The sequence below is a fragment of the Trachemys scripta genome, chromosome 4, assembly GCF_013100865.1.
Source record: "Trachemys scripta elegans isolate TJP31775 chromosome 4, CAS_Tse_1.0, whole genome shotgun sequence".
Classification (NCBI taxonomy): Eukaryota; Metazoa; Chordata; order Testudines; family Emydidae; genus Trachemys; species Trachemys scripta.
In genome coordinates this window covers 28434074-28460039 of record NC_048301.1, presented here as the reverse complement: position 1 = coordinate 28460039, position 25966 = coordinate 28434074, and the positions used below count along the sequence as shown (strand labels likewise).

At 44.0% G+C, this 25966-nt stretch overlaps 1 protein-coding gene across 2 annotated transcripts; it reads right to left on the bottom strand.

Moving 5' to 3' along the window:
• Window positions 1-9464: 9464 nt before the first annotated feature.
• On the bottom strand, window positions 9465-19052 carry LOC117876400 (alpha-1-antitrypsin-like). Of its 2 annotated transcripts, XM_034768542.1 has the most exons (6): window positions 18898-18969; window positions 17456-17616; window positions 16234-16905; window positions 14052-14322; window positions 11619-11766; window positions 9465-9882 (listed from the first exon to the last, which is right to left on the bottom strand). In XM_034768542.1, exons 3-6 carry the CDS (start codon window positions 16886-16888, stop codon window positions 9691-9693), a joined length of 1266 nt encoding a protein of 421 aa, XP_034624433.1. In that variant the 5' UTR covers window positions 16889-16905; window positions 17456-17616; window positions 18898-18969; the 3' UTR covers window positions 9465-9690. The 2 variants fall into 2 exon arrangements, with proteins under 2 accessions (XP_034624433.1, XP_034624432.1); XM_034768541.1 differs by lacking the exon at window positions 17456-17616 and having other exon boundaries at window positions 18898-19052.
• Window positions 19053-25966: the final 6914 nt, after the last annotated feature.

Here is a 25966-nt window from a genome sequence, read left to right as displayed (position 1 = left end):
GCTAATTAGCATGGCTTTATGGACAATAGATCTTGTCAAACTAACTTTATATCTTTTGTTGATGAGATTACAAGTTTGGTTGATAAAGGTAATAGTGTTGATGTAATATACTTAGACTCTTATAAGGTGTTCGACTTGGTACTGCATGACATTTAGATGAAAAAGCTAGAACAATATAAAATTAACATGATGCACATTATATGGATTATAATCTGCTAACAGGTCTCAAAATGTAATTTCTAAATGGGGAATAATCACAGAGCAAGCGTGTTCCTAGAGGGGTCCAGTAGGGAATTGGTTCCTGGCCCTAAGCTAAATAACATTTTTATCAATGACCTGGAAGAAAACATAAAATCATTACTAATAAAGTTTGGCGATGACACAAAAATTGGAGGAATGGTGAATAATGAAGAGGATAGTTCAGAGACAGAGAGTAAAGTTGATTACTAGGTAAGCTCGGTTGAAGCAAACAATATGCGTTTTAATACAGCTAAATATAAATGTAAAGGTAAATATGTAGGAACAAGGAGTGTAGGCCTGTCATAACTATAAAGGGAAGGGTAACAGCTGTCCTGTGTACAGTACTATAAAATCCCTCCTGGCCAGAGACTGCAAAATCCTTTTCCCTGTAAAGGGTTAAGAAGCTCAGGTAACCTGGCTGGCATCTGACCTAAAGGACCAATAAGGGGACAAGATACTTTCAAATCTTGGGGGGGGGGGAAGGCTTTTGTTTGTGTTCTTTGTTTGGGAGTGTGTTCGTTCTTGGGACTGAGAGGGACCAGACATCAATCCAGGTTCTCCACATCTTTCTAAACAAGTCTCTCCTATTTCAAACTTGTAAGTAAATAGCCAGGCAAGGCGTGTTAGTTTTCCTTTGTTTTCTCAACTTGTAAATGTACCTTTTACTAGAGTGTTTATCTTTGTTTGCTGTACTTTGAACCTGAGACTAGAGGGGAATCCTCTGAGCTCTTTAAGTTTGATTACCCTGTAAGGTTAATTTCCATACTGATTTTACAGAGATGATTTTTACTTTTGTCTTTAATTAAAAGCCTTCTTTTTAAGAACCTGATTGATTTTTCCTTGTTTTAAGATCCAAGGGGTTTGGATCTTGATTCACCAGAAGTTGGTGAGAGGAAGGAGGGGAATGGTTAATTTCTCCTTGTTTTAGATCCAAGGGGATTGGATCTGTATTCACCAGGAGTTGGTGGGAGGAAGGAGGGGGGATGGTTAATTTCTCCTTGTTTTAGATCCAAGGGGTTTGGATCTGTATTCACCAGGGAATTGGTGAAGGTTTTTCAAGGCTTCCCAGGGAGGGAAAAATTGAAATAGTGGCAGCGGAACCAGAGCTAAGTTGGTAGTTAAGCTTAGAAGTTTTCATGCAGGCCCCTACATTTGTACCCTAAAGTTCAAAGTGGGGATACAGCCTTGACAAGGCCATACCTAGAGGATGGAGGATTCTGTCCTGGGAGACAGTTACTGAAAAAGATCTGGGGGTCATGGTGAACAATCAGCTGAACCTGAGCTCCCAGTGTGACGCTGTGACCAAATGGGCTATATACATACGTAAAAAGATAGATTCAAGTAGAACTAGAGGGGTCATTATATTTTTGTATTGGATACTGGTGTGACTGCAGCTGGAATGCTGTATCCAGTTCCTCTGATTGTAACGTTTCTCTGATTGTTCCAGGACAGAGCTGGACATTTCAGAACACCTATTTTGGAGGAAATTCAAGGCTTGGGAGAGTGTGGAGTCACCGTACCAGTTGTTATCCAAGACTGGTGGAGACCAGTGGAAGTCTGTACTATTGCAGGTAGGCTCCTGGATCCAAAGCATTGGACCAACGCTGCCCATACATAGACATAAAGAGCATGCTTGTTGGTGACTGTGGGTGTCGCAGGAAGAGGCTACAGAAGCAAAGCTTTAAGGCACTTAAGGGCAGTAGGGTAAGAGGTGACAATTCTTCACCAGTCTGAGTTGCATCCCAGAATGTAATAGTGGGCCCCTCACCTTTGTATTAGGCTGCTCAAGCTATAGCCAGCCAGGACATGGGCGATCAGCCCTAGTGTTTGAAATAAGAGTTCGGCCGACTGGTTAGATCTGGGTCCAGGAACAAGCCCAGGGTCAGTACCGGAGGGACAGAAGCCAAATGCCAGAGCAAGAACCAGAGGCAAAGCTGGGGATTGAAGCGAGATTTGTGAGGCTGGAGAGGAACAGGGGCTAGAACAGAGCAGGAGCAGGGTCTGGAAGCAGACTGGAGCAAGTTGTAAGATGCATGGTACGTATTAAGCAGTTCCTGCTTGACTCTGGGGGCCAAGCATATAAGCAGGTCTGCTAAAGCAGCAGCCAGTCAGGAACTGTGGCTACTCCATCCATTCTATGATCGTGCAACTGGGCTCATTAGTTTCCTAACAGTGAGGCTGGTCTGGGTGCAGGCCAGCAGCTGTTCCTAGAAGGCCTGGACCTATAAGGATAAGGCCTTTGTCTGCAGCCATATTGTAAAGCCTAAAGCCTAAGGCCTTTGTCTGCAGCCAGAGTAAAAGAGCACCCAAGCAACAGCCATTAGCTAAGAAATAGGAAGTCACATCCTCATATTCCATCTAAATTACATTAAAACAATGTAATATCAGGCAGCTAAAAAGGAGAACCCGTCCTAATGGCACCCACTATCACCAGATAAAGAAACAGATCTTAAGATGGTTAAAGAAAACTTAGTTTGATAGCATTCTGGCTGTCAAGAAATCACTGATCAATAGGTGTGGTTGTGAACTCCTCATTGATTTATTGTTTTGTCATTATGGCCTCCAATTCCCTATTGTTTGCCTGTATAGTCTGTCTGGTTCTTTAATTGTTTCTGTCTGCTGTATAATTAATTTTGCTAGATGTAAGTTAATTAGGGTAGTGGGATATGAGTGGTTAAAGATTTTTGTTACACTGTGTTAGGATTGGTTAGTGAAATTTTAGTACAATGATTGGTTAAGGGATAGCTAAACAGGACTCAAATTTCACTATATAAACTGGGGTCCAAAGGGAAGTTCTTTGGGAACCAACACCAGGACACAGCCCCAAAGATCAGAGCTGCCAGACCTCAACACTCTGCCAATGACACTGTGCAGAAACTGGAGTTCCCCCAGATGGACCTGATCCTGACTGGCCATCAAGAAAAGTTCATCTGCCTTATTGGGAGTGGTGAGCACTGTATGTGTAGCGTGTGCAGTCCGTTTTTGGTAATTGTTAATAAATAAAGATTATGTCGTATATTACTGTGTAAGGCTCTTTCACTGGTAAAAGACCCCATAAACCCGCAAAAGATTAAGCTCCTAGTCCACAGGGAAAGGGTGTTTGCCCAGAGCCTACGGGGTGGTAAAGTTAGGTGCTTTTCACCTGGAGCCCTAGGAACTGGGAAAGGGTGGATGCCTGTGAGTGTGTCAGTAACAGAGAATTTTGTGCAGGTAACAGACCCTGACAGCAAATAAATAAATGGATATTGAGGTTTTCTTTAACTCTGTATCTTTAAAGAAAGTAACATAACCAAGTTCTTCAACTTGTTTGTGCTTTTAACTAAAACCCGTGTATCTGTTAAAGTTCCAGAGCAGATGGTTGCTTCTTGACAATTTACACTTAATTAATAAATCCAGTATTTTCGTTGTGCAACTTACGTGTCCCTATGCTGGCTGCAGTGTAGGGAGTTTGCTGTTGCTGGGGAAAACTGCAGGGAGAAAGGCTGCAGTCAGTCTCTGAGTGGAAGGAGAACCCAGAGAGGGAGGCTGCCACATATATAGGAAGAAACCCAGGGAAACAGCAGCAGAGAGAAACAACAAAGAGTCTGGTGGCACCTTAAAGACTAACAGATTTATTTGGGCATAAGCTTTCGTGAGTAAAAACCTCACTTCTTCGGATGCATAGAGTCCATGCATCCGAAGAAGTGAGGTTTTTACTCACGAAAGCTTATGCCCAAATAAATCTGTTAGTCTTTAAGGTGCCACCAGACTCTTTGTTGTTTTTGTAGATACAGACTAACACGGCTACCCCCTGATACTTGACAGCAGCAGAGAGGTAGGACTGTACAAAGACTGTGACTGCTTATTCCAGGGTCTCTGGGCTGGAACTTGGTGTAACGGGCAGGCCTGGATTCCCTGGGGAGTGGCACAGAGCATTGGAGAGGTCAGCCAGACAGCTGCTCTGGAAAGACTGTGAATTCCCTGGAAGAGGAGGACTTTAGTGACCTGGCCAGAGGGCCAAGCCATGAAGAGGAGACTGCAGTTCCTGGAGAGAGCAGGGCTGCAGAGCAAGACAAGGCAGGAGAAGACACTGCTGAAGGGGGATTACAAGATGGCTGATTTAATCCAGGATGGCCAGCAGGAGGCGCCACCAGTGGTGAGTGAATCCTGTGACAGATCATAATATATTTTCTCTCAGAATACGCTATGATACAATTATTACTACAGTTAGGTTTATGCAGTCTCTGAAATAACGACTTTTTCACACAGGCAGCGCAGACGAGGCTATGCATTCCACTTTTGGTGACTTCTGAATGCTTAACTATCTGTATCTCTCTCAATCATATCATTGTCAGATCTGGGAGCTTGATCATTGCCTTAATTTTGTTTTTGCCATGTAAAACAAGCTTCCAAAATCAGTATACAGAAAAGGCTGTTGTCTATAGCTGCTACAAGGTAACTCGGACATGACTGAAATAATCCCATATAATGAGCATAACACAGATAATATGAATTCAAAATCTCCTACGACAACTTACTATGGCACTTATTATACATTCAAGCAAGTTCTGCTGTGTCCATCTCATCAGCACTGCTGCTTGCCCTTAATGCCGAACAGTATCAAGTTCAATGTCCACTATTAAACATTAAACAAATCAAATAAGAATCACCTGAGAGATTGCAGTGCAAACACTGATGAAGCTATTTGTTGTGATGATCTAAGGTCACAATATCTATACCTGCTGCCCACCCGGGCAGTGCCCACTGGAGCCAAGATTGGGAAATAGTCCTGGGGGGTCCATGTGGAGGGTTGTTTGCTGTTCCTGTGCCCACAGAATTCTGGCAAAACAAGAGCTTTGTCTTTTCCCCAGTAGGGAAGCTCGGCAAATTGGTTGAAACGATAACTAAAAATAGCATAATAAACCTTCTGGAAGATCAAGATATGATAAACTATAAGTGGCTTGGTTTCTGCAAAGGAAATCATGTCTTGTCTCTTAGACATCTTTGAACATGTCAATAAAATAGTGGAATAAAAGATGCTGACAAAATGTGTTTAGATTCCCACAAGGCCTTCAACAAGCTCCGGCATGTGAGGCTCTGAAAGAAGCTAAGTAGTCATGGGGTGAGAGCAGGGCCAGCTCCAGGCAACCAAGCACATGCTTGGGGCGGCACCTGGTAAGGGGCGGCGGGGGGAGTGTGGTGCGGCATTCCACGGGGGGGGTGTGTGCTCCGGCGGTGCGGCGCTCGGCGGGGGGGGGCAGGATCCGGCGGCACAGCGCTCGGGGCGGGGTTCCGGCGGCGTGGCACTCGGCGGGGGGGCGGCACGGGGCGCAGCGCTGGGGGGGGGTGTTCTGGTGGCGATCGGCTGGGGGTCGGGCTCCGGTGGCGTGGCGCTGGGGGGGGTGGCACGGCGTGGCGCTCGGTGGGGTTTGGGGGGGCGGCACTTTTTTTTGCTGCTTGGGGCAGCAAAAAAGTTAGAGCCGGCCCTGGATGAGAGGCAAAACATTGTCATTGATCAAAAACTGGCTAGGTGACAGAAATCAAAGAGTAGGATGAAATGGTCAATTTCAATCACGGCTAAAGATTATCAGTGGGTGCCTCAAAGTTCTGCACTAGATCCCCAAGGCCTGGGGCCACGGTGATGATAAGGCCCTACTGGCTCCCAGCGGCCAAAAGGGAGGAAATCAAAGCCGAAGTGAAGAGAATGTTAGAATTAGGGGTCATTGAGGGATCACAGAGTCAGTGGTCCAGCCCGATCATGCTGGTGCCCAAACCCGATGGCACCACAACGTTCTGCAATGACTTTCGCCGACTGAATGGGGTATCCCAGTTTCATGCACACCCTATACCCTGCATTGACGAGTTAGTTGACCTACTGGGCAACGCCTGGTTCCTGACCACCCTGGATTTGACAAAGGGGTATTGGCAGATCCCTCTAGCCAAAGAATCAAAAGAAAAGACTGCTTTCTCCACACCAGAGGGGCTATTTCTGTACAAGTCTGAGCATTCCTAGGTGTAGTGGGGTACTACCGGTGATTTATCCCCCACTTCGATACCAGGGCAAGTCCCCTGACAGACCTGGTAAAGGCCCGGGGCCCTGACATGATGAGATGGACCGATGTGGTGGAGGGGGTGTTCACAGACCTACGGACAGCCCTCTGCGGTAACCCTGTGCTCATAGCCCCGAACTTTAATAAAGAATTCATTTTACAGACGGATGCATCCTAAGTTGTGCTGGGGGCTGTCCTGTCACAGATGGTCGGAGAGAATAAACATCCAATCCTTTATCTTAGCAGAAAACTCCTTCCGAGGGAACAGAAATATGCAGTAGTAGAGAAGGAGTGCCTTGCCATCAAATGGGCCATGGAAACTCTGTGATATTACCTGCTAGACTGGCGATTTGTCCTCGTGACCAACCATGCCCCCCTCCAATGGATGCAATGGAACAAAGAGAAGAATGCAATGGTCACCAGGTGGTTCTTGTCCCTCCAACTGTTCCACTTCAGCATTCCACACAGGGCTGGAAGCCACCACAGCAATGCAAATGGCTTGTCATGGGAACACTGTCTGATGACCCAAGCTGCCCAACCTCATGGTGTTGAGCGGGGGGAGGGATGTGTGACGGGGTCAGGCTAGACGGCTGCAGGAGAGTGCTGAAGGCAGATATATTATCCCCAGGATAAGCAGGTCCCTTTTCCCTTGGTAGCTGAACAGGGGTTACTCTAGGTTAATTAGGACACCTGGGGTGAATCAAGGGTCTGCCAGAACCTGTTAAAAGCCTCCCCTCCAGCCAGAGAAGCCCCAGCAATAGGAGCTGAGGGAGGAAGGTGAGCTACTGGAGAGCTACTGGAGAGCTGGGCAGTGGAGATGCTGACAAGCATTGGGAGAGAAGCCACGCAGGTACAGAGGCAAAGGGTGGGAGAATCCCTGCCTAACAGGATGGACGCCCCTTCCAGGCCCCAGAGGTGTGAGAGAAGAGACCCTGCCAGAGGGGAGAGACTGAACTGGGTGTCTGGTCTGTTGCCACCAGGCCCAGAAGGGCTACCTGAGACTGAGAGGCTTCTCTACCCCTCCCGCCTCCACCCAGGGGTGTGGGGAAAATCCTGAGGGAAAAGAGGAGTAGCCCAGCCCACCTCTAAAAGGGAGCGTGGGACCCACCAAGGTGGAGAGGAAGCTCTGTCACACTTAGTTTTAGTCTGAAGTTGCCTAGCTTCAGTTTCAAGTCATTAGAACTAATTATACGTTGTGCACTAGATTAAAAAGCCCTCTACTATCAGAAATCATCTTTCCATGTAAGTACTTATGATCAAGTCATCACATAACCTTCTCTTTGCTAAGCGAAATAGATTGAGCTTCTTTAGTCTCTCGTGGTAAGGCGGGCTTTGCACACCGCAGCTTCTTATTGTTTGAAGAGCTAAACTTTTCTATTTTGTTTTCAGGATTTTTACTTCTTTCTTTTCCCACAATAAGATATTGACCCCCTTCTATAGGAGTGAGCTCTGTGTATATTTTCATAGCGATTTCAAAAGTGTGCTTATTAGGACACATCAAATGTACAGCCTAAGGGTAAGCTCCTAGTGTCTGCTCTGTAAGTGTGTGAGTGCCTGCACTAGTCACGTATGGCTGGGAAGATAGGTGGGATAATTTGCACTGCACACCAGTTTGGAAGTTACTATTATTTTTAAACTGCAAAATCTTGCAATCAAGAGGATGGGATATAGCCACTGTATTCCAACTGCTGCGTCACCAAAATACACAAGAGTCTGTCTGGGACATGCAGTAAAGTACTTATGCTTTTTTTTTTAAGTTATGGTTAAACTTGGGTCTATGTTACTTTACATAAAGTACTTAGTGGACAACAGAAATCTTGCCAGCATGTTTTGGCAATGCAAGAAAAGGTTTTTATTCTGGTGCTAGAGTTCTGATATGCTAAAACTGTGTGATCCATATATCATATATAGTCACAGATCTATGTTGAGCTGTATATGAACACATATAATGATTAGCTGTGTCTTTGCCAAGCATTTGTGACCTCCATAGACATATTGTAACTGATAATTAAGTGCAACTGAGTCCCAACAACAGTTTACTTTTCAGGAATGGAAAGCCAGTGGAAATATAATTTACTGGAGGCTACTTCCATCCTCCAGAGCTATACGCTGTTTCACTATATCAGCACAGAGCTATCAGAGCCAGAGAGCTGTACTGTCCAACAGAGAAGGTGTAGGGAACCAGTGAGAGATGTAGCAGAGAAGTGGGTGTGTGGATGGAATAGAGGGTAGCCAGTTTGGGGCTCCTGTCTCAGCTCAGAGCAGGTGATAGTACTGTGGCACGCTAAGTATGAGTGCCTCCATGGGGCACTTCTAAGAAGGGAAGGAAGAAGTCATTGAGAGTAAGAAAGCCAGAGGGGAAGATATCTGGGGGATGAACACCTACGTGGGGAGCAAGTGCCATGGCCATCTCTGTCCCAAACATTCATGGTCTCATTACTACTACTCCCCAGAAATGTACCTCCAGCTTCTCGTAACACCCTATTGGCTCCAGCACATATGCTGAGCTTCTGGCCATCAGCCTGCAAGTCCCAGTCTGAAGAACAAGCTATGGTTCATCGGCCTCAAAAGATTTAAAGGTTGAGGCAGCTGCTAGAGGAGCTGAGTTGGCGGCTGGACTTCTGCCACTGCTTCAAGCTACCAGTCTCCCGCTCCTTTTGCCCTCTCCAAATATAACAGGGATCATGGATGGACATTGGAGGCTGAAGTTTCTTATTGTAAAACATGTTTTCCAGACCTCAGAACATTCTTGAATCTCTTTTTCTGAGCCCTCTCCAGTTTTTCAGTATCTTTTCTAAAGTGTGGACACCAAAACAGGACACAGTTCCAGAAGTGGTCTCACCGATGACATATTCAGAGGTCATATTACCTCCCTGCTCCTGCTTGATATTCCCCTCCTAACACACCCAAAGATCACATTAGCCATTTTAGTCACAATGGGAGCTCATATTCACTTGGTTATCCATGACCCCCAAAGTCCTTTTCAGAATCATTGCTTGTCAGAGTACAAGCTTGTCAAAATGAATTACATTTTTAGCTCTCCAGCTAAGAGGCAAACCACAGATGGTCTATGGAATTAATTTGTGTATAGTATTAAAATATGGTTCCCTCAATTGGACGGTTACCTTGTACCTTTTCCAGGATGCGGGTGGGCTTAGCACTTTAAAAAAAAATACTTAATTCTAAACCAACGAAGACTTTGGGATTGGCAACAGTAACTCTTTGCACAGATCACTTCCTAGTGGATGACGATTTACCAGGCTGTTTGTATGCAAGGAGTTATCCCATTCCTGCTTTATTTGTTTGGGAATATATGTTAATCACAATTTTTATAAAGTTACGAGTACCAGCAGGTGTACATGAGCACATCAGAATTTACCAGCACTAAGTACAAGGGTATGACATGTACAGCAGTGACTGATTATTTTTCAGTAGGGTTTACAATTTTCCCCAGGAAGAGCAAGGCATCGGTGCTTCGATCAATAATCATAATCAGGAAGGGCCTGTTGAATTGAATGATCGGAGGAAGAGATGTAAGAACCATTTCTACGACAGTGACTGCTGCTGCTTCAGTGCCGTTCTCATGAACATTCAGCAGGGCCTTGTGAACAGCCTGCAAGGAAATGAAGCAAACGTTACAGTCTAAGTATAGAACAGTGGGCAGTGGCTGAAAGTGAACATGCTCACTTTTAAATCAGAGCTCTTTGGAAAATCAGCTGGCCAGACATGGGCCCAATAAGAGCAGGACTGATGGAGCACAATGGAAGAAATGCAGACAGCATTCCCAATGAGTTCATTAGGAGCTTTGTCTGTGTAAGTAAGTATTGCAGGGTTAGGTGCATTAATATTAAAAGACTGAGCTGGAAGAATCAAATCACCACAAAGGGACTCTCCTATTCACTACTCACCACAGAAGAATAGTCTCAGGGTCTGAAATAAATGTCTAGTGAAGAATTAGTTTACAGCAGAAAACTGAATCAGATTCAAGAGGAATGATGATGTCAGAGGGAAAGGAACCTGCTAGCTAAGCTCCAGGTATCAATTCACATTTCTAAGTACAAATATTGACTGATTTCTTTGTAAAAAGTTCTGTATTTGGAACTCTCTGTACTGTGCCTAATGTGACCTAAAGTATATTCTTTGCCAATGTTAGTTTAAATTGAAGACTATTATGGGTTATTATATTTTAGTTGTCAGCAGTGGTTAAACTCTTTTCCTGTGTGCACTCATGTGTCATCGTAGTGTCTGGAAATATTAAAAATTTACCATGGTGTTAGATGTAACGAGCGAACATTATCTGTGATGAGCAAGTTATTGCTTCTTTCTAGGAAAGATCGCTTTTCTCCAGTCCACTCCTGCCTACATTGATGGCACTGGGAGTCTTGCCAGTGACCTCTACAGGAGCAGGATTAGGTCATTTATAGTTATAAAATATACACATTTAAAAACAAATCCTATGCAACTCTGGTGGTGCAAAACAGTCATAAACAGTTGATGGATGATTCCACTTGCATAGAGAAATCTCAGGATGGTCTTCCCAGCCTGTGTCATAAGGTGCAAGTCTGGGGGATAAGAGGCATGGCTAAGGTTCCTCTATGCCCAGTGATCCCTTGACATTGGAAGGGCCCTTGGGGGCCTCTCAATAGACAGCCTTAATTTAAACAAACATCAGGCTGCTCTAGTTTATGACTAAGGACGTGATTATGTCACCACTGTCAAGGAACCTGTGAGTTTTGCCATTTATTTCAACTTTTCCAGGACAGTGATGACCTTTCATGGTCCCTTGAATTTTAACATTTATATGGACTCTGCTGCCAAGCATTACAGTTTTAGTTCAGTTTGATCTAGTCCTCTTTGAAATGGGGATAGATAAAAGTGAATTAATGAACTGTTAATGTTACAGTCGATCAAAGTAAATTTAGCCAATTGTCAATGCCCAGCAACAGGGTCCACACAAACAGTTGGTTAATTCACTTTGATCAACTGCTTTGGGTTAACAGTTTGTTAGTTTGCTTTGACCTAGTCCCATTTCAAGGAGAAGTAGATCAAAGTGAACTAACAAACTGTTATAGTGCATCAGCAGGGTCCACACTGTTGCTGTGACCATAGGGCAAAACTATCTTTTTTTTTTTTACTATGACTGTGCTGTGAATTATGCATAATTTTACTGTGACAAAATTGTATCCATATTTATGACCTATCTACCAGCCCCATAGTTATGGGTGTTTAAAGATAGCATGATGATGACCATATGCCAAGCTGTACTGAATATAGCTTAGACACTGCCCAGGGTGAGGGTGATTAGGTGCAGACAAATCCACTTAGTACCTCCTCTGTTTACAAACTTACTTTTGAAATCTTCAGCTTGGAATTCTCAGTGATTCCAGACAGATCGGCATTGTCCTCAAATACATCAGTCACACCCAATCTCTTGAATATCTCTTTGACATCATAGGAGCCCGAAATAGAAAATTTTGGAATGTACAGTTCTATTCTTCTGTTGAAGGCAATACAAGATGATGATAAAATATTGCATTCAGATAACACTGTGCAGTACCTGCTAGATAGTGATGCCTCAAATAGTTCTTGGGCATGCCAAGAAGTCCACTTGGATTTTTTGCATTCTTTTGGGAGCAAATCCAGTCCCCAGCTCTCTGGCTGTAGAGAAACCCTTGTCAACACAACTGGCACCATTTTTCTGTGATGTGTGAGGCTGAATTGGGAGGGCCATGTAGGGATGTGATGCCTCTATATAGTAAGCAACCCCGTTCAGTGCAAATTCCCTTCAGGTTCCTCCTGAGGTGCAGCATCTGGGATGGAAGGATTTGCCACTGCATGGATTCTCCTATTTCTCACCCTGGGGGGGGGGGGCACCCAAGAGCTTACTGAGCTTGCATCTGAAAGGTGTTTTTATGGAGCATCTCTGCAGCTATTCTACAATCCAATGGGGGAGAAGGGGAATGTTCTAACCACCTGCCCCCTTCCTATCTGCTCAGCCACTAGACCTGTTACACAGACTGATACTAGTCTCTGGTTTCCCCTCTTTGGAATAGTACACGAGGATCGTGTAGCTCTTGAAGAGATGAGCCTTCTCATAATCCCTCTGTTCGTTCTTTTGGGCAGTGAGGAACACTTGAGAAACTTCTCCTTCCTTTCCAAAGCATCCTTTTGGTTCCATAAGGCTGCGTCAATATCTTTATTCAACAGATTACTACCATTCATGGCAATGAATCAAAGAAGTTGGAGATGGAAAACACCCATTTTGGCCATCTTGTCTATTCCCACTGCCCTGCTCCCTTACAATGCAGGTTTCTGCCTAACAATATGCATTTGAGTTCTTTATCCTGTCCAGTTCTGTCCTTAGGGAGACCCTTCCACATTAAGTAATGTTTTATGATATTTGGATTACATTTTCCTTTTGCTTGATTTCACTCCTAATTATTTTCCTTTGCTTACCACTCCTAATTATGGCCTATTACTTGCTGCTGCAGGCACTGAATCAATGGCAGAAATCCCATTGATTTTAATAATGCAGGACCAGATCCTATATCACTAAGCAATTCCTGTCTCTACTTGGTGTTTGCACCCTCCAAATAATTGCATGCCAGGTTTGCAAAATACTATTTCTCTGCTTGCCCAGAGCAATGAAATTTGGGGTGTGCAAGTAAAATGTCAACATCAGCATCATGATAAATGGTGAACAAGTAGAATTTGTATCTGGTCCAATAAATTCCCATGGGTATTTACAATGCTGTTATCCACAAGTTCTATCAGTCTTAGTCATCATTTGGCTACATTGTGCACATTTATACATTTCCTCTTAAAATTCATCTCTCCAATCCCTGTTTATTTTTTCTGACTTCTCTGATTTCCCAAGACTCATTGACATATTTCTGGTATTAAGGTGCCGAGGACTGAATTATGTTTCACTGTATGTGCAATCTCAGCAGTGCTCTGTAGCACCTGGAATCTCTGCATATGCAGCCCAATATTACATTGGTTTACTTTTGCTGTCACCTCACATTGCAAATTCATTTCTCCTTTCTTTCTGCTCTCACCTACATTGTCTTCAGCAATACTGGTCTCCAGCTACCTCCCTTCCTTTGAATGTCTGTATCTTGGATTATTTTTTCCTGCTGCATTAGCTTACATTTTTCCAGATCAAGTTTTTGTGTGGAATAGTCTGCTGAACTCTAGGCAGATGTTATATCAGCATTCCCTGGGCCTGATTCTGCTCTCAATTCAGTGAGAATCAGGAATAACTCACTGAAGTCAGTGGAGTGACACCAGTGTAAAATTGGTGTGAGATCAGAATTAGGCCTACCCTGTTTTTTATCTTGTCATTTGATACAAAAGCACGAGTCCCATCCAAGGTGTCAAAATGTTTTACAAATATCAGTGAGTTAAGTCTTACAATGGCAGGTAAATGTCATCATCCACCTTTTTAAGGATGGCATAATTGTGGCAGTGTAAAGCTAAGGGCTCAAGAATAAGTAGAAAGTCTCTGGCAGAAATGGGAATAGCCCCTAGATCTCCTGACTCTCAGTCCTGTCCCTTAACCACAAGACCATCCTGATTCCTACTGCAATTCCTACTTGTTGAAAGTAAAAAGCATCACAGCTTTATTTTTGTTTAGTTCTTTATGGCCATTGCATCACTGAAACCTCCAATGAGTCAATATTGTGGTACCTAAAGAACTGTGGCACCTAGTTTAATTTTGTCTACAATTTGGATTCTATTCTATATTTACAGTAAAACACCAAAGCAGAAAATAAGAGTTACCTTTGTTTAAGTGATTTTACCCATTTAGACACAGTTTCTCTCAACAGAGCATTCTCCACTTGCTTCATTTTTCCTTCATCAGGCAGGATAAATAATGCTGTAGCATTTCCATCGTAAGGTATTTCCACCACCTGACAAGACAACTCCTTATCAGAGTAACTGTTATAATCTCCATCTCGGGTCATCATATTTACTTTAACTGATGTTTTCCCATCCACAAAAAAGTCTGCTTCATGGGTGAGCGAATCACTGAAAGGATGTTCCCAGTAGGCTGTGAAAGAATGCAATTGACTATAGTGTGAAAGAGGACTTATTAGTATAAACCACACTAAATCAAGTATAATAAACCTATATGTATAGATTCAAGGGAACTGAAAGCCAATTTTCCTAAGGGGATTTTTTGTTTCCCATCATGTTAGTAAGACTCTTTCAATAGTATAATGGGCATCTCTAATGTGTTGAGACTTTGTATGGGCTGTTAAAAGTCCTGATGAAAACCATGAAATGAAATTAAGTAATCCCCTTTTTTTTTCTTTTAAACTGTATTTTTGAGGCAGTTCCACATGAGGCTGCTTTCTGACAATTTACAGGGAATTAATTAATTCATTTTTTCCCCATGAGTTTTAAACTTTTACAGCTAGATTCACAAGGGGAATTTAGGTGCTGCAATGCTTCATTATTTAGGTTCTTGAAGAGAAAAAGGGAGAATATTTTTCCTTTGGTGGCATAAGTGTCTCCATAAATAGAGCAGCTGTTAACATGATTTCTCTCTTGTGATTTCTAGAACAAGTAGTTTTGCACTAAATCTCACAAATTAAATACAAAATTCTTTGCATTTCTATAGCTCAAAGGCTCTGAAAGCGCTATAAAAATATTAAGGAACTAAGCTTCAGAATACCCCAGCTAAGGAGGCATTACTATCACCACAGTACAGATGGAGAAACCAAGGTACAGTGAGCTTATGTGACATGCCCAAGGTTGCACACTGAGTCTGTGACAGAGGTGGAATCAGAACTCATGTTTTAGCCATAGCACCATCCTTTCCCTCCACTATACATTATTGGGTGGAGGGTAGTTCAGTGGTTTGAGCATTGGCCTGCTAAATTTAGGGTTGTGAGTTCAATCCTTGTATGGGCCAATTAGAGATCTGGGGCAAAAATCTATAGGGATGGGTTCTGCTTTGAGAAGGGGGTTGGACTAGATGACTTTCTAAGGTCCCTTCCAACCCTGATATTCTATGATCAGGGCAATGCCTGAGACCCCCAGTCAAGTCTGGTCTTGCATAGATGATAATGGTTACACTGTTTTCTAATTTACTTGTAAATCATTATCATGACGCAATCATTGCTACATTGAGAACATAATCGCTCTATCCTTGATAGGATTAACTAAAATACCAGGTTTTTTTACACAACTTTAACAAGATTTAGGCGGTAGTTACTGTTCAGCTGAATACCATTCCATTTCAACAGGTTGATTTTCAGGCCTTAAAATCACCTTTTCGTGTGTTCTGTATACCGTTTGCTCAACATATCTGACAAATCACTGTGTAAAGTTGTTTACCAAATACACATTCAATTTGGATTCCAGATACTGCAAGATTTTAAAGAAAATGTCCCTACTCTTTGCAAAGAATGGACAGGTGCTGTTTTCTCTCCTTATATAATAGCACAGGAAGTCACCGTAATCCGATGGATGTACAGCCACCATCTCCTATCAGAATGAGAATATGTGCATGTGATAACAATTCACAGAGACCTAGCCATCAATTTTGCTGCATATTTCATATTGAATCATGAAATGAATGGCAGAACAAATTTTTCAAACATGAATACATAAAGCCAGTCACAACTGACCTGGTCTTCGATATCCTGAGCACTGTAGCCCCCATTGACTTCAAAGAGATTCTGATAGTTCTAATAATGTCACCACTTACATTTACGTGCCTAATTATGATGTAAGGGGCCTAATTTCAGACACCAAGTTTTGACATTTTTTCATATAATCCTTCTGGAAAAGTTTTCCAGACATAATTATTTTCAATGTAGTTGATCTCATAGGCCTAACTACCTGTTAAATAAATTTTAAAATGATTGGGGATTTTGTGTTTTGTTTCAGATTACAAATCAGACACTGAAAGTTTATATTGGCAATAAGTAGCCATTGGTATAACGTATCTCACCTTTAAAGTAAACATAGTTGACAAGGACCATTACAGTGAGTGGATCAAGACCCTGGACCAAGTTGGCAATTTTCCCATGGGTTTTCTTCTCTATATAATCATTGATCTGTTTCTCAGCCTCTAGAGAATTCTGGAAATTACTATGAAAAGCTTCTGCTTCATACAAGCTTTTGACGTCTTCCAAAAACTTCTGTAGCAATATCAGCTTCTCATCAACAAAAAGGGCATTTCCCAGATTCAGCTGGACTTCAATGTCAGGAAGGTTTAGCCAGTGAATGAGATCACGAAAACCTTCATGTATCTCCTTCTCCTCAATCTCTGTCAGGTTAAAGGCGAGTCCTTCCAGAATCTGAGTCAGAGTGGTTGATTTAGCACCTAGAGCCACCATGGCTAAAGCAGTGGAGATGCTGAAAGGAGAGAAGAAAATATTCTTCTCAACTGCATCTGATGTAACCTGCTTGTAGAATCTAAATGCAAAGTCAGCATTGCTGGGAGTTATTTTGGAACAAGCCCGTGTTTTGCTTTTAGGATTTCCTTCAGCACTGTGATGATGTTCCTGGGGCTTTTTATCATCATGGTGGTCAGGGTCATGAGTACAGTGGACAACAGCAAGAAGTCCAACAAGTAACACACACAGATAGAGGGTTGGCTTCATTTTCCTTTGGAACAACGCTATGAAGAAAGAATGAAAGTCATTATATCTATGGAACAGTGTAATGAAAATTGTTCTTCTTTTTCCATGTAAAAATAGACCTAGTGATTATTTTCCAGATATTAGTGTTTCCTGTTGTCCCACTACTGATGCATTTGGAGAGACTCCTTCCCCTTAGTTTCCTTGCAATTCTCAGATATTTCTCCCCACGTCCCTTCAAGTCAGTAAGCCTTCAAGAAACTGAAGACTTATGGAAAGGAAAGGGGATTGGATTTATTAGACAATCAGATGTGAGACAGCTATGTCCATCTTTGGAGTCCGAGAAAGAGAACAAGTGGGGATAGACAGGATTTTTTATCTGAATCTGAATAGAGTGGACAGAGAGGGACCACGTTTGGAACAGTTTATTTCCTCTGAAACAGTTCACCCACCCCTGTCTTTAAGAACCATCATGTTTATTAGTATTAATAGGTTTGTAAAAAGGTGCATATCAAACGATGCTTGTCTTTCTATAACAGCACAGCTATATCAAAACCTTTTCTAATGATTCTATAACAATCAAAAACATACTGGGCTCAATTCTCCCCTACTCCTGAGCCCCACTTGTGACATATGAAGCAAACAGTTACAGCTCCTTGGCCCAGATATGGGTTAGAGTAGCCCAGCTGCTCCTCTATCTCAAACCAGTGTCACATTGGAATAGTGGAGAGCCATAACCCCAGCAACTGGATCTGCATAAAAAACAGAATTTTTTTATTTTTATTTTTATTTTTTTTTTGCTTCACTGGCAATTCAAACCCAAAATGATTTTATTTTTTTTTATTTTCAGCAAGTCAAAATTGTAAAAAATAACTCCCGGTCAAAAGGTTCTGGTTTGATTTTGAGCATTTTAAATATTTTAATAATAAAATTAAAGTAAATTTTGAAACAAAGCTGTTGTAAACTGAAAAATCTAAATGTTTTGCTTAGAAAACATTGAAACAAAATGTTTTGATTTTTTTTCTCATTTCCTTTTTTTTTCTGACTGAAACAGGGAAGCAAAACTGCCATGAATTCTCAATGTTTTTTCTCAAGCACCTGATCTGCAAACCAAAGCACCAAACCAAAGTAGCTGTGGGCACACGCAGCCGTCTCACAGACTCTTTGAAATGTTTTTGAAAACAGGCCCACAACTTCTTAGGTTTCTTTCAAGGGGGAAAAAAGGCCCCAGTTCTAAAATTCACAGGCACTAGCTGCAAAGGCCCATCCACCTGACTGAGTCTATAGGGCCACATCTACCATGCAAGCGCACAAACTGGTAACTAGTACTGGGGAGCTCTGTGGGAAGAATGGTGGAGGAATGCTCCCCCACAGGGACAGAATCACTCCACGGCCACTCTCACAGCTCAGAGGTTGAAGCAGTTACGCCTTCCCACCCCTGAACCTCAGTACCCTGATCAGTTATCCAAGATGAACTCCAAGATGTACAAGGAGAGTAACTCATGGCTGTGCCCCTCTTTGGGCTTCAGAACGTGCTTTATCAGTGCAGCAAGATCCTTCCCAAACCTCCCTCCCCAGTCTGGAGTGGCTTGCCTGACAGAGAGCCCTAGCAGGGACCAGTTTCAGCCTGACTCTCAGCCTGTATGATTTTACAGGGCTAACAGTTTACAGGAAAAAAACATTCCTTGTAAACTGAGCACATTTGATCTGGAGCCAGTGCCCGCCTAAACATGCAGCCCTACAATGTCTTTTTACAGTCACTATTCAGAGTACAGCCACACTTTAGGAACTGCATTGAACTATTCTTCAACATTTGCCATTAAATAGTGTTTGACTCTTAGTCAAAGCACAATCTCACAAGGGTATCAATTTCTGCTGTTCCTCTGAGTGACTGCATAAGACAGGCCAAGCTACAGAGCAGATTGTTCTCTATGGCCATAACAGAATCACCCACAGGAAAATGAAATGATCATATAAACTAAACTCCTTATAACATGAACTCGTCTTTAAGGAAAAATGAATACAATACTTACAGTATATTCAGAAGGACCCAGCTGTGTCTATCTGATCTGCACTGCTCCTTGCTCCATTATTTATACTGCTGACCAGCATTAAGCACCTTGCCCTCTCGTTAAATATTACATGGATCAAAGTAAAATGATCAATGAGGTCAGACAAAATGCTGATGAAGCTAGTTTTTCTGGACATCTAGGTTCATGGACCCACCATCTATGCACGTAGAGCAGATTAAAGCCAAGGGTCATGCAGTCCAGCTAGAGGGTAGTTGTGGTTATGATGTTTCTATGCGCCTGTAAGCCTCCCTGTGCAAACACACGTTGGAGCCAAGTACCCCAGAATGCACTTACAAAGTACAAAAGCCATAAAGCTCATTACTGTGTTTAAACCAGCAGAGGTCAGAGTGTACAGCTGTGGTGGGGGAGCCAATGACAGCCCAGGCATCAGCCACTCTTTCAGGGATCCTGGAATCTGGACCAAGGGACTTTTCTGTATGGCTGATTGGAGACCTACATGGCTGAAGCCAGACTTTCCTGTGAATCCCCAATCTTACACTGGGACCACATACGACTCCCTGCACTTCTCTCGTGTAAGTCTGCAGCTGAAAGGAGGATGCAGATGTAACCCTTCTGCCCATCTAAGTTGGCAGCAACAAGGGCCAGGTTCTGTATCTAGGGGTTCCACTTCAATAACGCAATGCAAAACCGGCTCGAGCCCCCACCCAGTGACCTGGGACAATTACATACCACCCCCTGGGTGCCTCTAAGAGGCAATACTTCCCCTCTCGCAAGCACGGAGTCTGAGTGTAACAAAAAAATGTTTAATAACATGAGGTAAACGACATCAGCATTAAATTGGAAAAAACACCACAAACAGGATTCATAACACAAACCATGAGCAAAAAAAAAACCCACCCCAGCAAGTTGGGCTGTGTCCTTTCCCTTGGGTTCTTGAAACCAGCAACCCAAGGATCACCAAAGTCCCAAAAGTCCAACAACGCCCCAAAGTCTCTGTCCCTGGTCAGTGCAGCCCCAGAGTTTGGGGAGAGGGGGCCACACAGGGCGTTAAGGGGCACCTTACGTGATCCGAGGCCGACGGGGTTCCGCCACAGCCTTCACCACGAGCCGCTCCACTCCACCAGCTGCCCCGTGAGCTGCTCCCGCCATCCCACGACTGCTCTGGCAGCTGCTCCACTCTGCTCACCGACCTGTGAGCCGCTCAGCTCTGCTCCACTTCAGCCGTCCCTTGGGCCACTCCCACAAGGCTCCGCTCCGCTCTGCTAGCTGCTCCTCCAGCCACTCTGCTCACCGACCTGTGAGTCGCTCAGCTCCACTCCAACCGTCCCGCAAGGCTCCACTCTGCTAGCTGCTCCACCAGCCGCTTAGCATTATAGCTTCAGGCTCCCCCACTAGTTAACACAGCCTCAGTGATCTCAGCTCTTTTGTGATCTCAGCTCTTAGCAATTTCAGCTCATAGTAGGGGAGCCCCAGTGCTAGTGCACCATTGGCCCAAAGTGGATTCAGTTCAGCAGTCTATAACTAGACTTCTAATGGAATCAAAGTTAGCTCTGATATTCAACAGTGGAGAGAGGAGGTAGTACAATTGGTATTTCAACCCCTCAGAGAGGGGGCCCATACCATCAAGTACAAATCAATCAGTCAGTCCATCCATCCCTCTCTCTATTCACTGGGTTTTGTAACCCAGGCCCCTTGTCAAGCAAGTGCTACTTAGGTAACTCACTCAGTCCTTCTGTCATACAACAGGTTCACTGCCCTTGATTCACAGAATCAGGGTAACAAAACTTTATTCTTCCTGCCCCAATAACAAAGAAACTGGGGATCCCACACCAGCCAAAGTAACCACTTTGAGTTGCTGTTGTTTCATGCCAGGCGAGTGGGTGTGCCTATGCAAACAAGATCAGCCCCTGGAGTTCTTTTCCACACTTGCCATAATTCACCACCAGATGTCAGGGTAGAGCTCATCCTGACTCTGCTTACACAGAGAAGAGACACCACCCTCAACCTGGTGAGCTTTCACATGGACTCTTCCTCTGCAGAATTTTTCCACTGTAGTGGATTGGTCAGTTTCTAATATCCTCAGCAAGCATGTCCTTCTTGAGTCCTTGCTCATGTTAGCTGTAAGAATTGATCTTAATATGAGTAGAACTGGAATTACTGATTTTGTTTACACCAGATCTCTAACACTGGACCTCTTGAATTTGTATAAAAACAACCATCTCCTTACTCATTAGTGAAATCCCCCATATTATTGATGTAAGCAGAGTCAGGATAAGCTCTACCCTGACATCTGGTGGTGAATTATGGTGAGGGTTGAAAAGAACTTCAGGGTCTGATCTTGTTTGCATAGGCACACCCACCCGCCTAGCCTGGGACAACAACAACTGAAAGTGGTTACTTTGGCTGGTGTGGGATCCCCAGTTTCTCTGTTATTGGGGCAGGAAGAATAAAGTGTTGTTACTCTGATTCTGTGAATCAAGGCCAGTGGAACTGTTGTATGACAGAGGGACTCACCAGTAACTAAGTAGCACTTCCTAGACAAGGGGCATGGGTTACAAAACCCAGTGAATTGAGAGAGGTCAGGGATGGGTATGTATATCTGATGGTATGGGCCCCTTTTGGGGGGGGCCTGGAACACCAATTGTATTACCTGCCCTCTGCTCTCTCCCCCCCCCCCCCCCCCCGTTGAATAGCAGAGCTAAGTTTGCTTCCATGAGGAGTCTAGCTAGAAAGTGCTGAACTGAATTCACTTTGGGCCAATGGTGCACTACCAGTGGGGCTCCCCTACTACAAGCTGAAATCACCACAAGCTACAATTGCTAAAATTGCTGAGCTGAGATCACTGAGTGCTGTGTTAACCAGTGGGGGAGCCTGAAGATATATTGCTAAGCAGCTGGCAGAGATGAGCAGTTTGTGGGACGGTTGGAGCGGCCCATAGAACAGCAAGCGGAGTGGCACGGAGCTGAGCCATTTGCAGGGGCAGCTGGAGCGGTTCATGGGATGGCTGGTGGAGCGGCTGGCAGAGCTGAGCAGTTTGTGGGACGGGTTGGAGCGGCCCACGAAACGGGGAGCAGCGGAGCAGTTTGCGGGGACGGCTGGAGGAGCGGAGCGGAGCAGCGTGGCGCAGCTAGTAGAGCAGAGCCATTCATGGTAAAGACTGCAGCAGAACTCCACGGAGAGGTGGGGCAGTCGGCCTTGGACCACGTAAGGTGCCCCTTCAAATGCCTCAGCCCCCCCCCCCCCATTTCCACCCAGGCTGGGGTGGGGGGTAAAACTCTGCAGATAAACGTTTGAACTCTGGGGCGGCACTGACCAGGCACAGAGACTTTGGGGTTGTTGGACTTTGGGATGATTGGACTTAAGACTCTGAGGGGAAAAGGACACTGCCAAACTTACTTGGAGGTGGGCCTTTTGCTCATGGTTTGTGTTTGAATCCTGTTTGTGGTGTTTCCCCCAACATAATGCCACATTGTTTCCCTCCTTTATTAAAAGGCTTTTGCTACACTCAGACTCCGTGCTTGCGAGAGGGGAAGTATTTCCTCATAGAGGCGCCCAGGGGGGTGGTATGTAATTGTCCCAGGTCACTGGGTGGAGGCTCGAGCCGGTTTTGCATTGCGTTATTGAAATGGAACCCCTAGATACTGAACCCGGCCTCTGTTGCTGCCAACTCAGAGGGGCAGAAGGGTTACATTAACAAGAGAAAACACATTGGAACAATAACAACTATAATTCAATAAAACTACATTAGGTCAGCTCTTATCTGGCTTTAGTGAGAAGAGTTTGCAGGATCAGGCCTATGTTTCAAATGATGACTCTGGTTGTTGTAGATTATGAATGGGGTTTTCAGGCATTGTGCTTGTAAATCATTTAGGATTAGATTTACCATAAGCTAGTAGCTCAGTGCGTCCACATGGGACAGAGGAAACCTATACTCAACTCCCTGATCTGCTGGGTTTGAAGAGGGATTTGATCCCTAGCCTTTCACCTCCTAGGCCTTAACCACCAGACTACTGGCTATTCTGGAGTTTCACTTCTTTCTTTCCCTACAATGACATATAGGTATGTTTCTTTACTAGTCTCCCCTTTGTATCTTTTCATCCGGTGTCTTCCAATGAGTGTTAATCTTGACAAACTTTTTTTTGTATTTATACCACTGCACAAGGGCAAAACCATACTCTCTGCAGTACGAGTGACAGAGCACAGGAAGTTTGACCAATTTACACTGCATACCTCTTTGGAGTGTGTGTGTGTTTGTTTAATTGCAGAGTGCTGCTGGCAAGGGGAAGAGATGAGACAGCTCTATTCGTGCCACTTCAAGGCATCAGCGAGATTAACATTTATTGGATGAGCTCCTCAGCATTTCTCTGACCCTCTTAAACTAGATAAAAGGGCCAGAATGGCCTAACAGAGCTCTAAACTCCTGTTTCTGGTGGGGATGAATTCTTCTGGTGCAGGCATACCAGAAAACAGCCTTAAAGTTGTCTTCTAAGAACTCCCTCTCAAGCCTCATCTCTAGAAGGCATTGCCAAGGCCTGGGCTGAGGTTTGGATGAGTCTGTTGGGGTGAGACCTCAGCAGTGTAGAGATTTCAAGCTGCCTGGGGATAGGGTGCTGTGAGATAGGCCATCAGGGCTGTACATTGGAGGCAGTTCCACCACCTGAATATCCTAGAATTGCGAGGATACAAGGGTGAATTGAAGCCACCATAGACCCTCCACCCCTGGGCTGATTTCTTTGCATGTGTTTCTCAGATGTGTTAGTTAAATATCCTCACAGGTTACCTTATGGACAATACAAAACTTGCCAGAGTGTTTTAGCTATACAAGAATGCCTAAGGAAATGTACCCTGAGTAGGGCTGGCTAGAAAAAAATAATTCTGTGTTGCGCAAAAAAAAAAAAAAAAAAAAGTTGAGGTTTTTACATTTGTTTTTATTCATGCAGAACAAAAATTAGATATTTTAAAAAATTTCACAAAAAGCAAACACCCTAGAATAGCCACCCACCCAGGGTACTTACCACAGATGGATTGGAACAGGAACTTTAACTTTCACCCATAAAAGCTTATTCTCCAATACTTCCATTAGTCTATACAGTGTCACAGGACTCTTTGTTGCTTTTTACAGATCCAGACTAACACGGCTACCCCTCTGATACTTGAACTTAAACTTGGCTCTCCCATATTCCAAGCAAGTACCCAAATCACTGGTCTAGGTTGCGATGTGCTGCTCTCATCATACTGTGACTAGAAATTTCATCCTGAAGCTGAAAAATCTTGATGAAAATGCCTAACTCCATATATTTTTGCAAAACATTTTGGCTTTGAAGGAAATGGCATTTTTAACCAGCTCTAACTTTGAGTATAATAAAAGGGTATGAGTGACATGCTGCCCTTTATACTGAATACACAAGATTATTTGCTGAATGCTTGCCAAAAAAGTACATAAACCTAATAACCCCGCCTCCTTAATGCTAACTTCACCCTTTCCTCATTTACATAGATGATAAAAATACCTCCTGTGGAAAAACAATATTGTTAATAATCACATGGTAAAGCTGCATTAGAGTGTGAGTTATAGGACATTGGGTGCACTATGTTGCAAGTGGAAGGGATTTTCGTGTGCAGGCTAGGACTCTGGTAGTAGGACTGGTTATTGTGATAATATGCACAATATGACAAATACCATTTCCTTACCAGGTCTTTCCCTTGGTTGTTAGGGATTGGGTAACTGAGTTTTCCATTACACAAGTCTAATTTCTAAGCCAACAAAGCTTTTTGGAGGCAGGAATAACAGATTTCTTGCTCCAATTTGTTTTCTGACAGGGGAAGAAATATCAAACTGTTTGTAGGGTAAAAATTGCCACGCTCTTATTTTATTTGTTTGGGATGACATGTTACTAGCAATTATAATTGAACTGTAATTATCTAGTGCTCTGAACATGCACAAAATCATGGGAGTTCACACACCACTTAGTATAAGCATTGCAACATGTATAACAATGCATACATTCTTGTTTTTCAGCAGGGTTCATGATTTTCTCCTTGAGGAGAATGTTGTGGGTGGTCTGATCAACAATCATCAGGCAGGTCTGTTGAATGTAATGGTAGGAGGAGAGCCTCTAATGTTATTTCCATGGCCGTGGCTGTTGCAGGCTCAGTGCCATTCTCATGAGCATTCAGCAGGGCCTTATGAAGGCCCTGCAAGGAAGTAAGCCAACTATTACAATCGGAGGATAGATCAGGGAGCAGCAGCTCAAGATGAACTTGCCCAGGCGCATCAATGAGAGATGGCAGGGGCACCCCCTCCCCAAATCCCTCCCTACAACCACTCCAACTCTGAGCCAAAGGGGTAGATGTAGCCTCCTGATCCAATGGGTGCACTGTACTAAACTGCAGAGGAGGCATTGACCACCCATAGCAGTAACCTCTACCCCAGCGCTGCAACCCTACTCCTGGCCTAGTGCGGAGGAGAGGTGGTGGGGGGTGAGCTGGAGAACAAACCTCCCATACCACATCACCCCCCACAGCAGCAGTTGTTGTGCTGCAGGGCTGGGCTCACCTCCCTGCTCCAGATGTTATGACCATCCTGGGTCAGACCATCTAGCCCAGTATCCTGTCTTCTGACAGTGGCCATTGCTAGATGCTTCAGAGGGAATACACAAAACTGTAAATCATTGAATGATCCATCCCCTGTCATCCATAGGGTTGCCAACGTTATACTCACACAAAACTGAACACCCTTGCTCCGCCCCCTGTCCTGCCCCTCCTCTGAGGCCCCACCCCTGCTCACTCCATCCCCCCCACCCTCTGTCACTCGCTCTCCCAATCCCTCACTCACTTGCTCATTTTCACCGGGCTGGCTCAGGGGGTTGGAGTGCGGGAGGGGGTGAGGACTCCAGCACGGGGTGCAGGCTCTGTACAGATGAGGCAGTACATTCCACTTTTGATGATTTCTGAGTGCTTAACTATCTGTATATCTCTCAATCATATCATTGTCATAGCTGAGAGCTTGATCATTGCCTTAATTTTGTTTTTGGCATTTAAAACAAGCTTCCAAAATCAGTATACAGAA

Excerpts from the sequence above, each read along its gene's own strand:
- LOC117876400 (XM_034768541.1), bottom strand. The coding sequence starts at position 16,888 with ATGAAGCCAACCCTCTATCTGTGTGTGTTACTTGTTGGACTTCTTGCT. Across the intron at positions 14,323-16,233 it reads CAACTATGTTTACTTTAAAG|CCTACTGGGAACATCCTTTC; the intron begins GTGAGATACGTT and ends ATTCTTTCACAG. Across the intron at positions 9,883-11,618 it reads CCAAGCTGAAGATTTCAAAA|GCTGTTCACAAGGCCCTGCT; the intron begins GTAAGTTTGTAA and ends ATTTCCTTGCAG.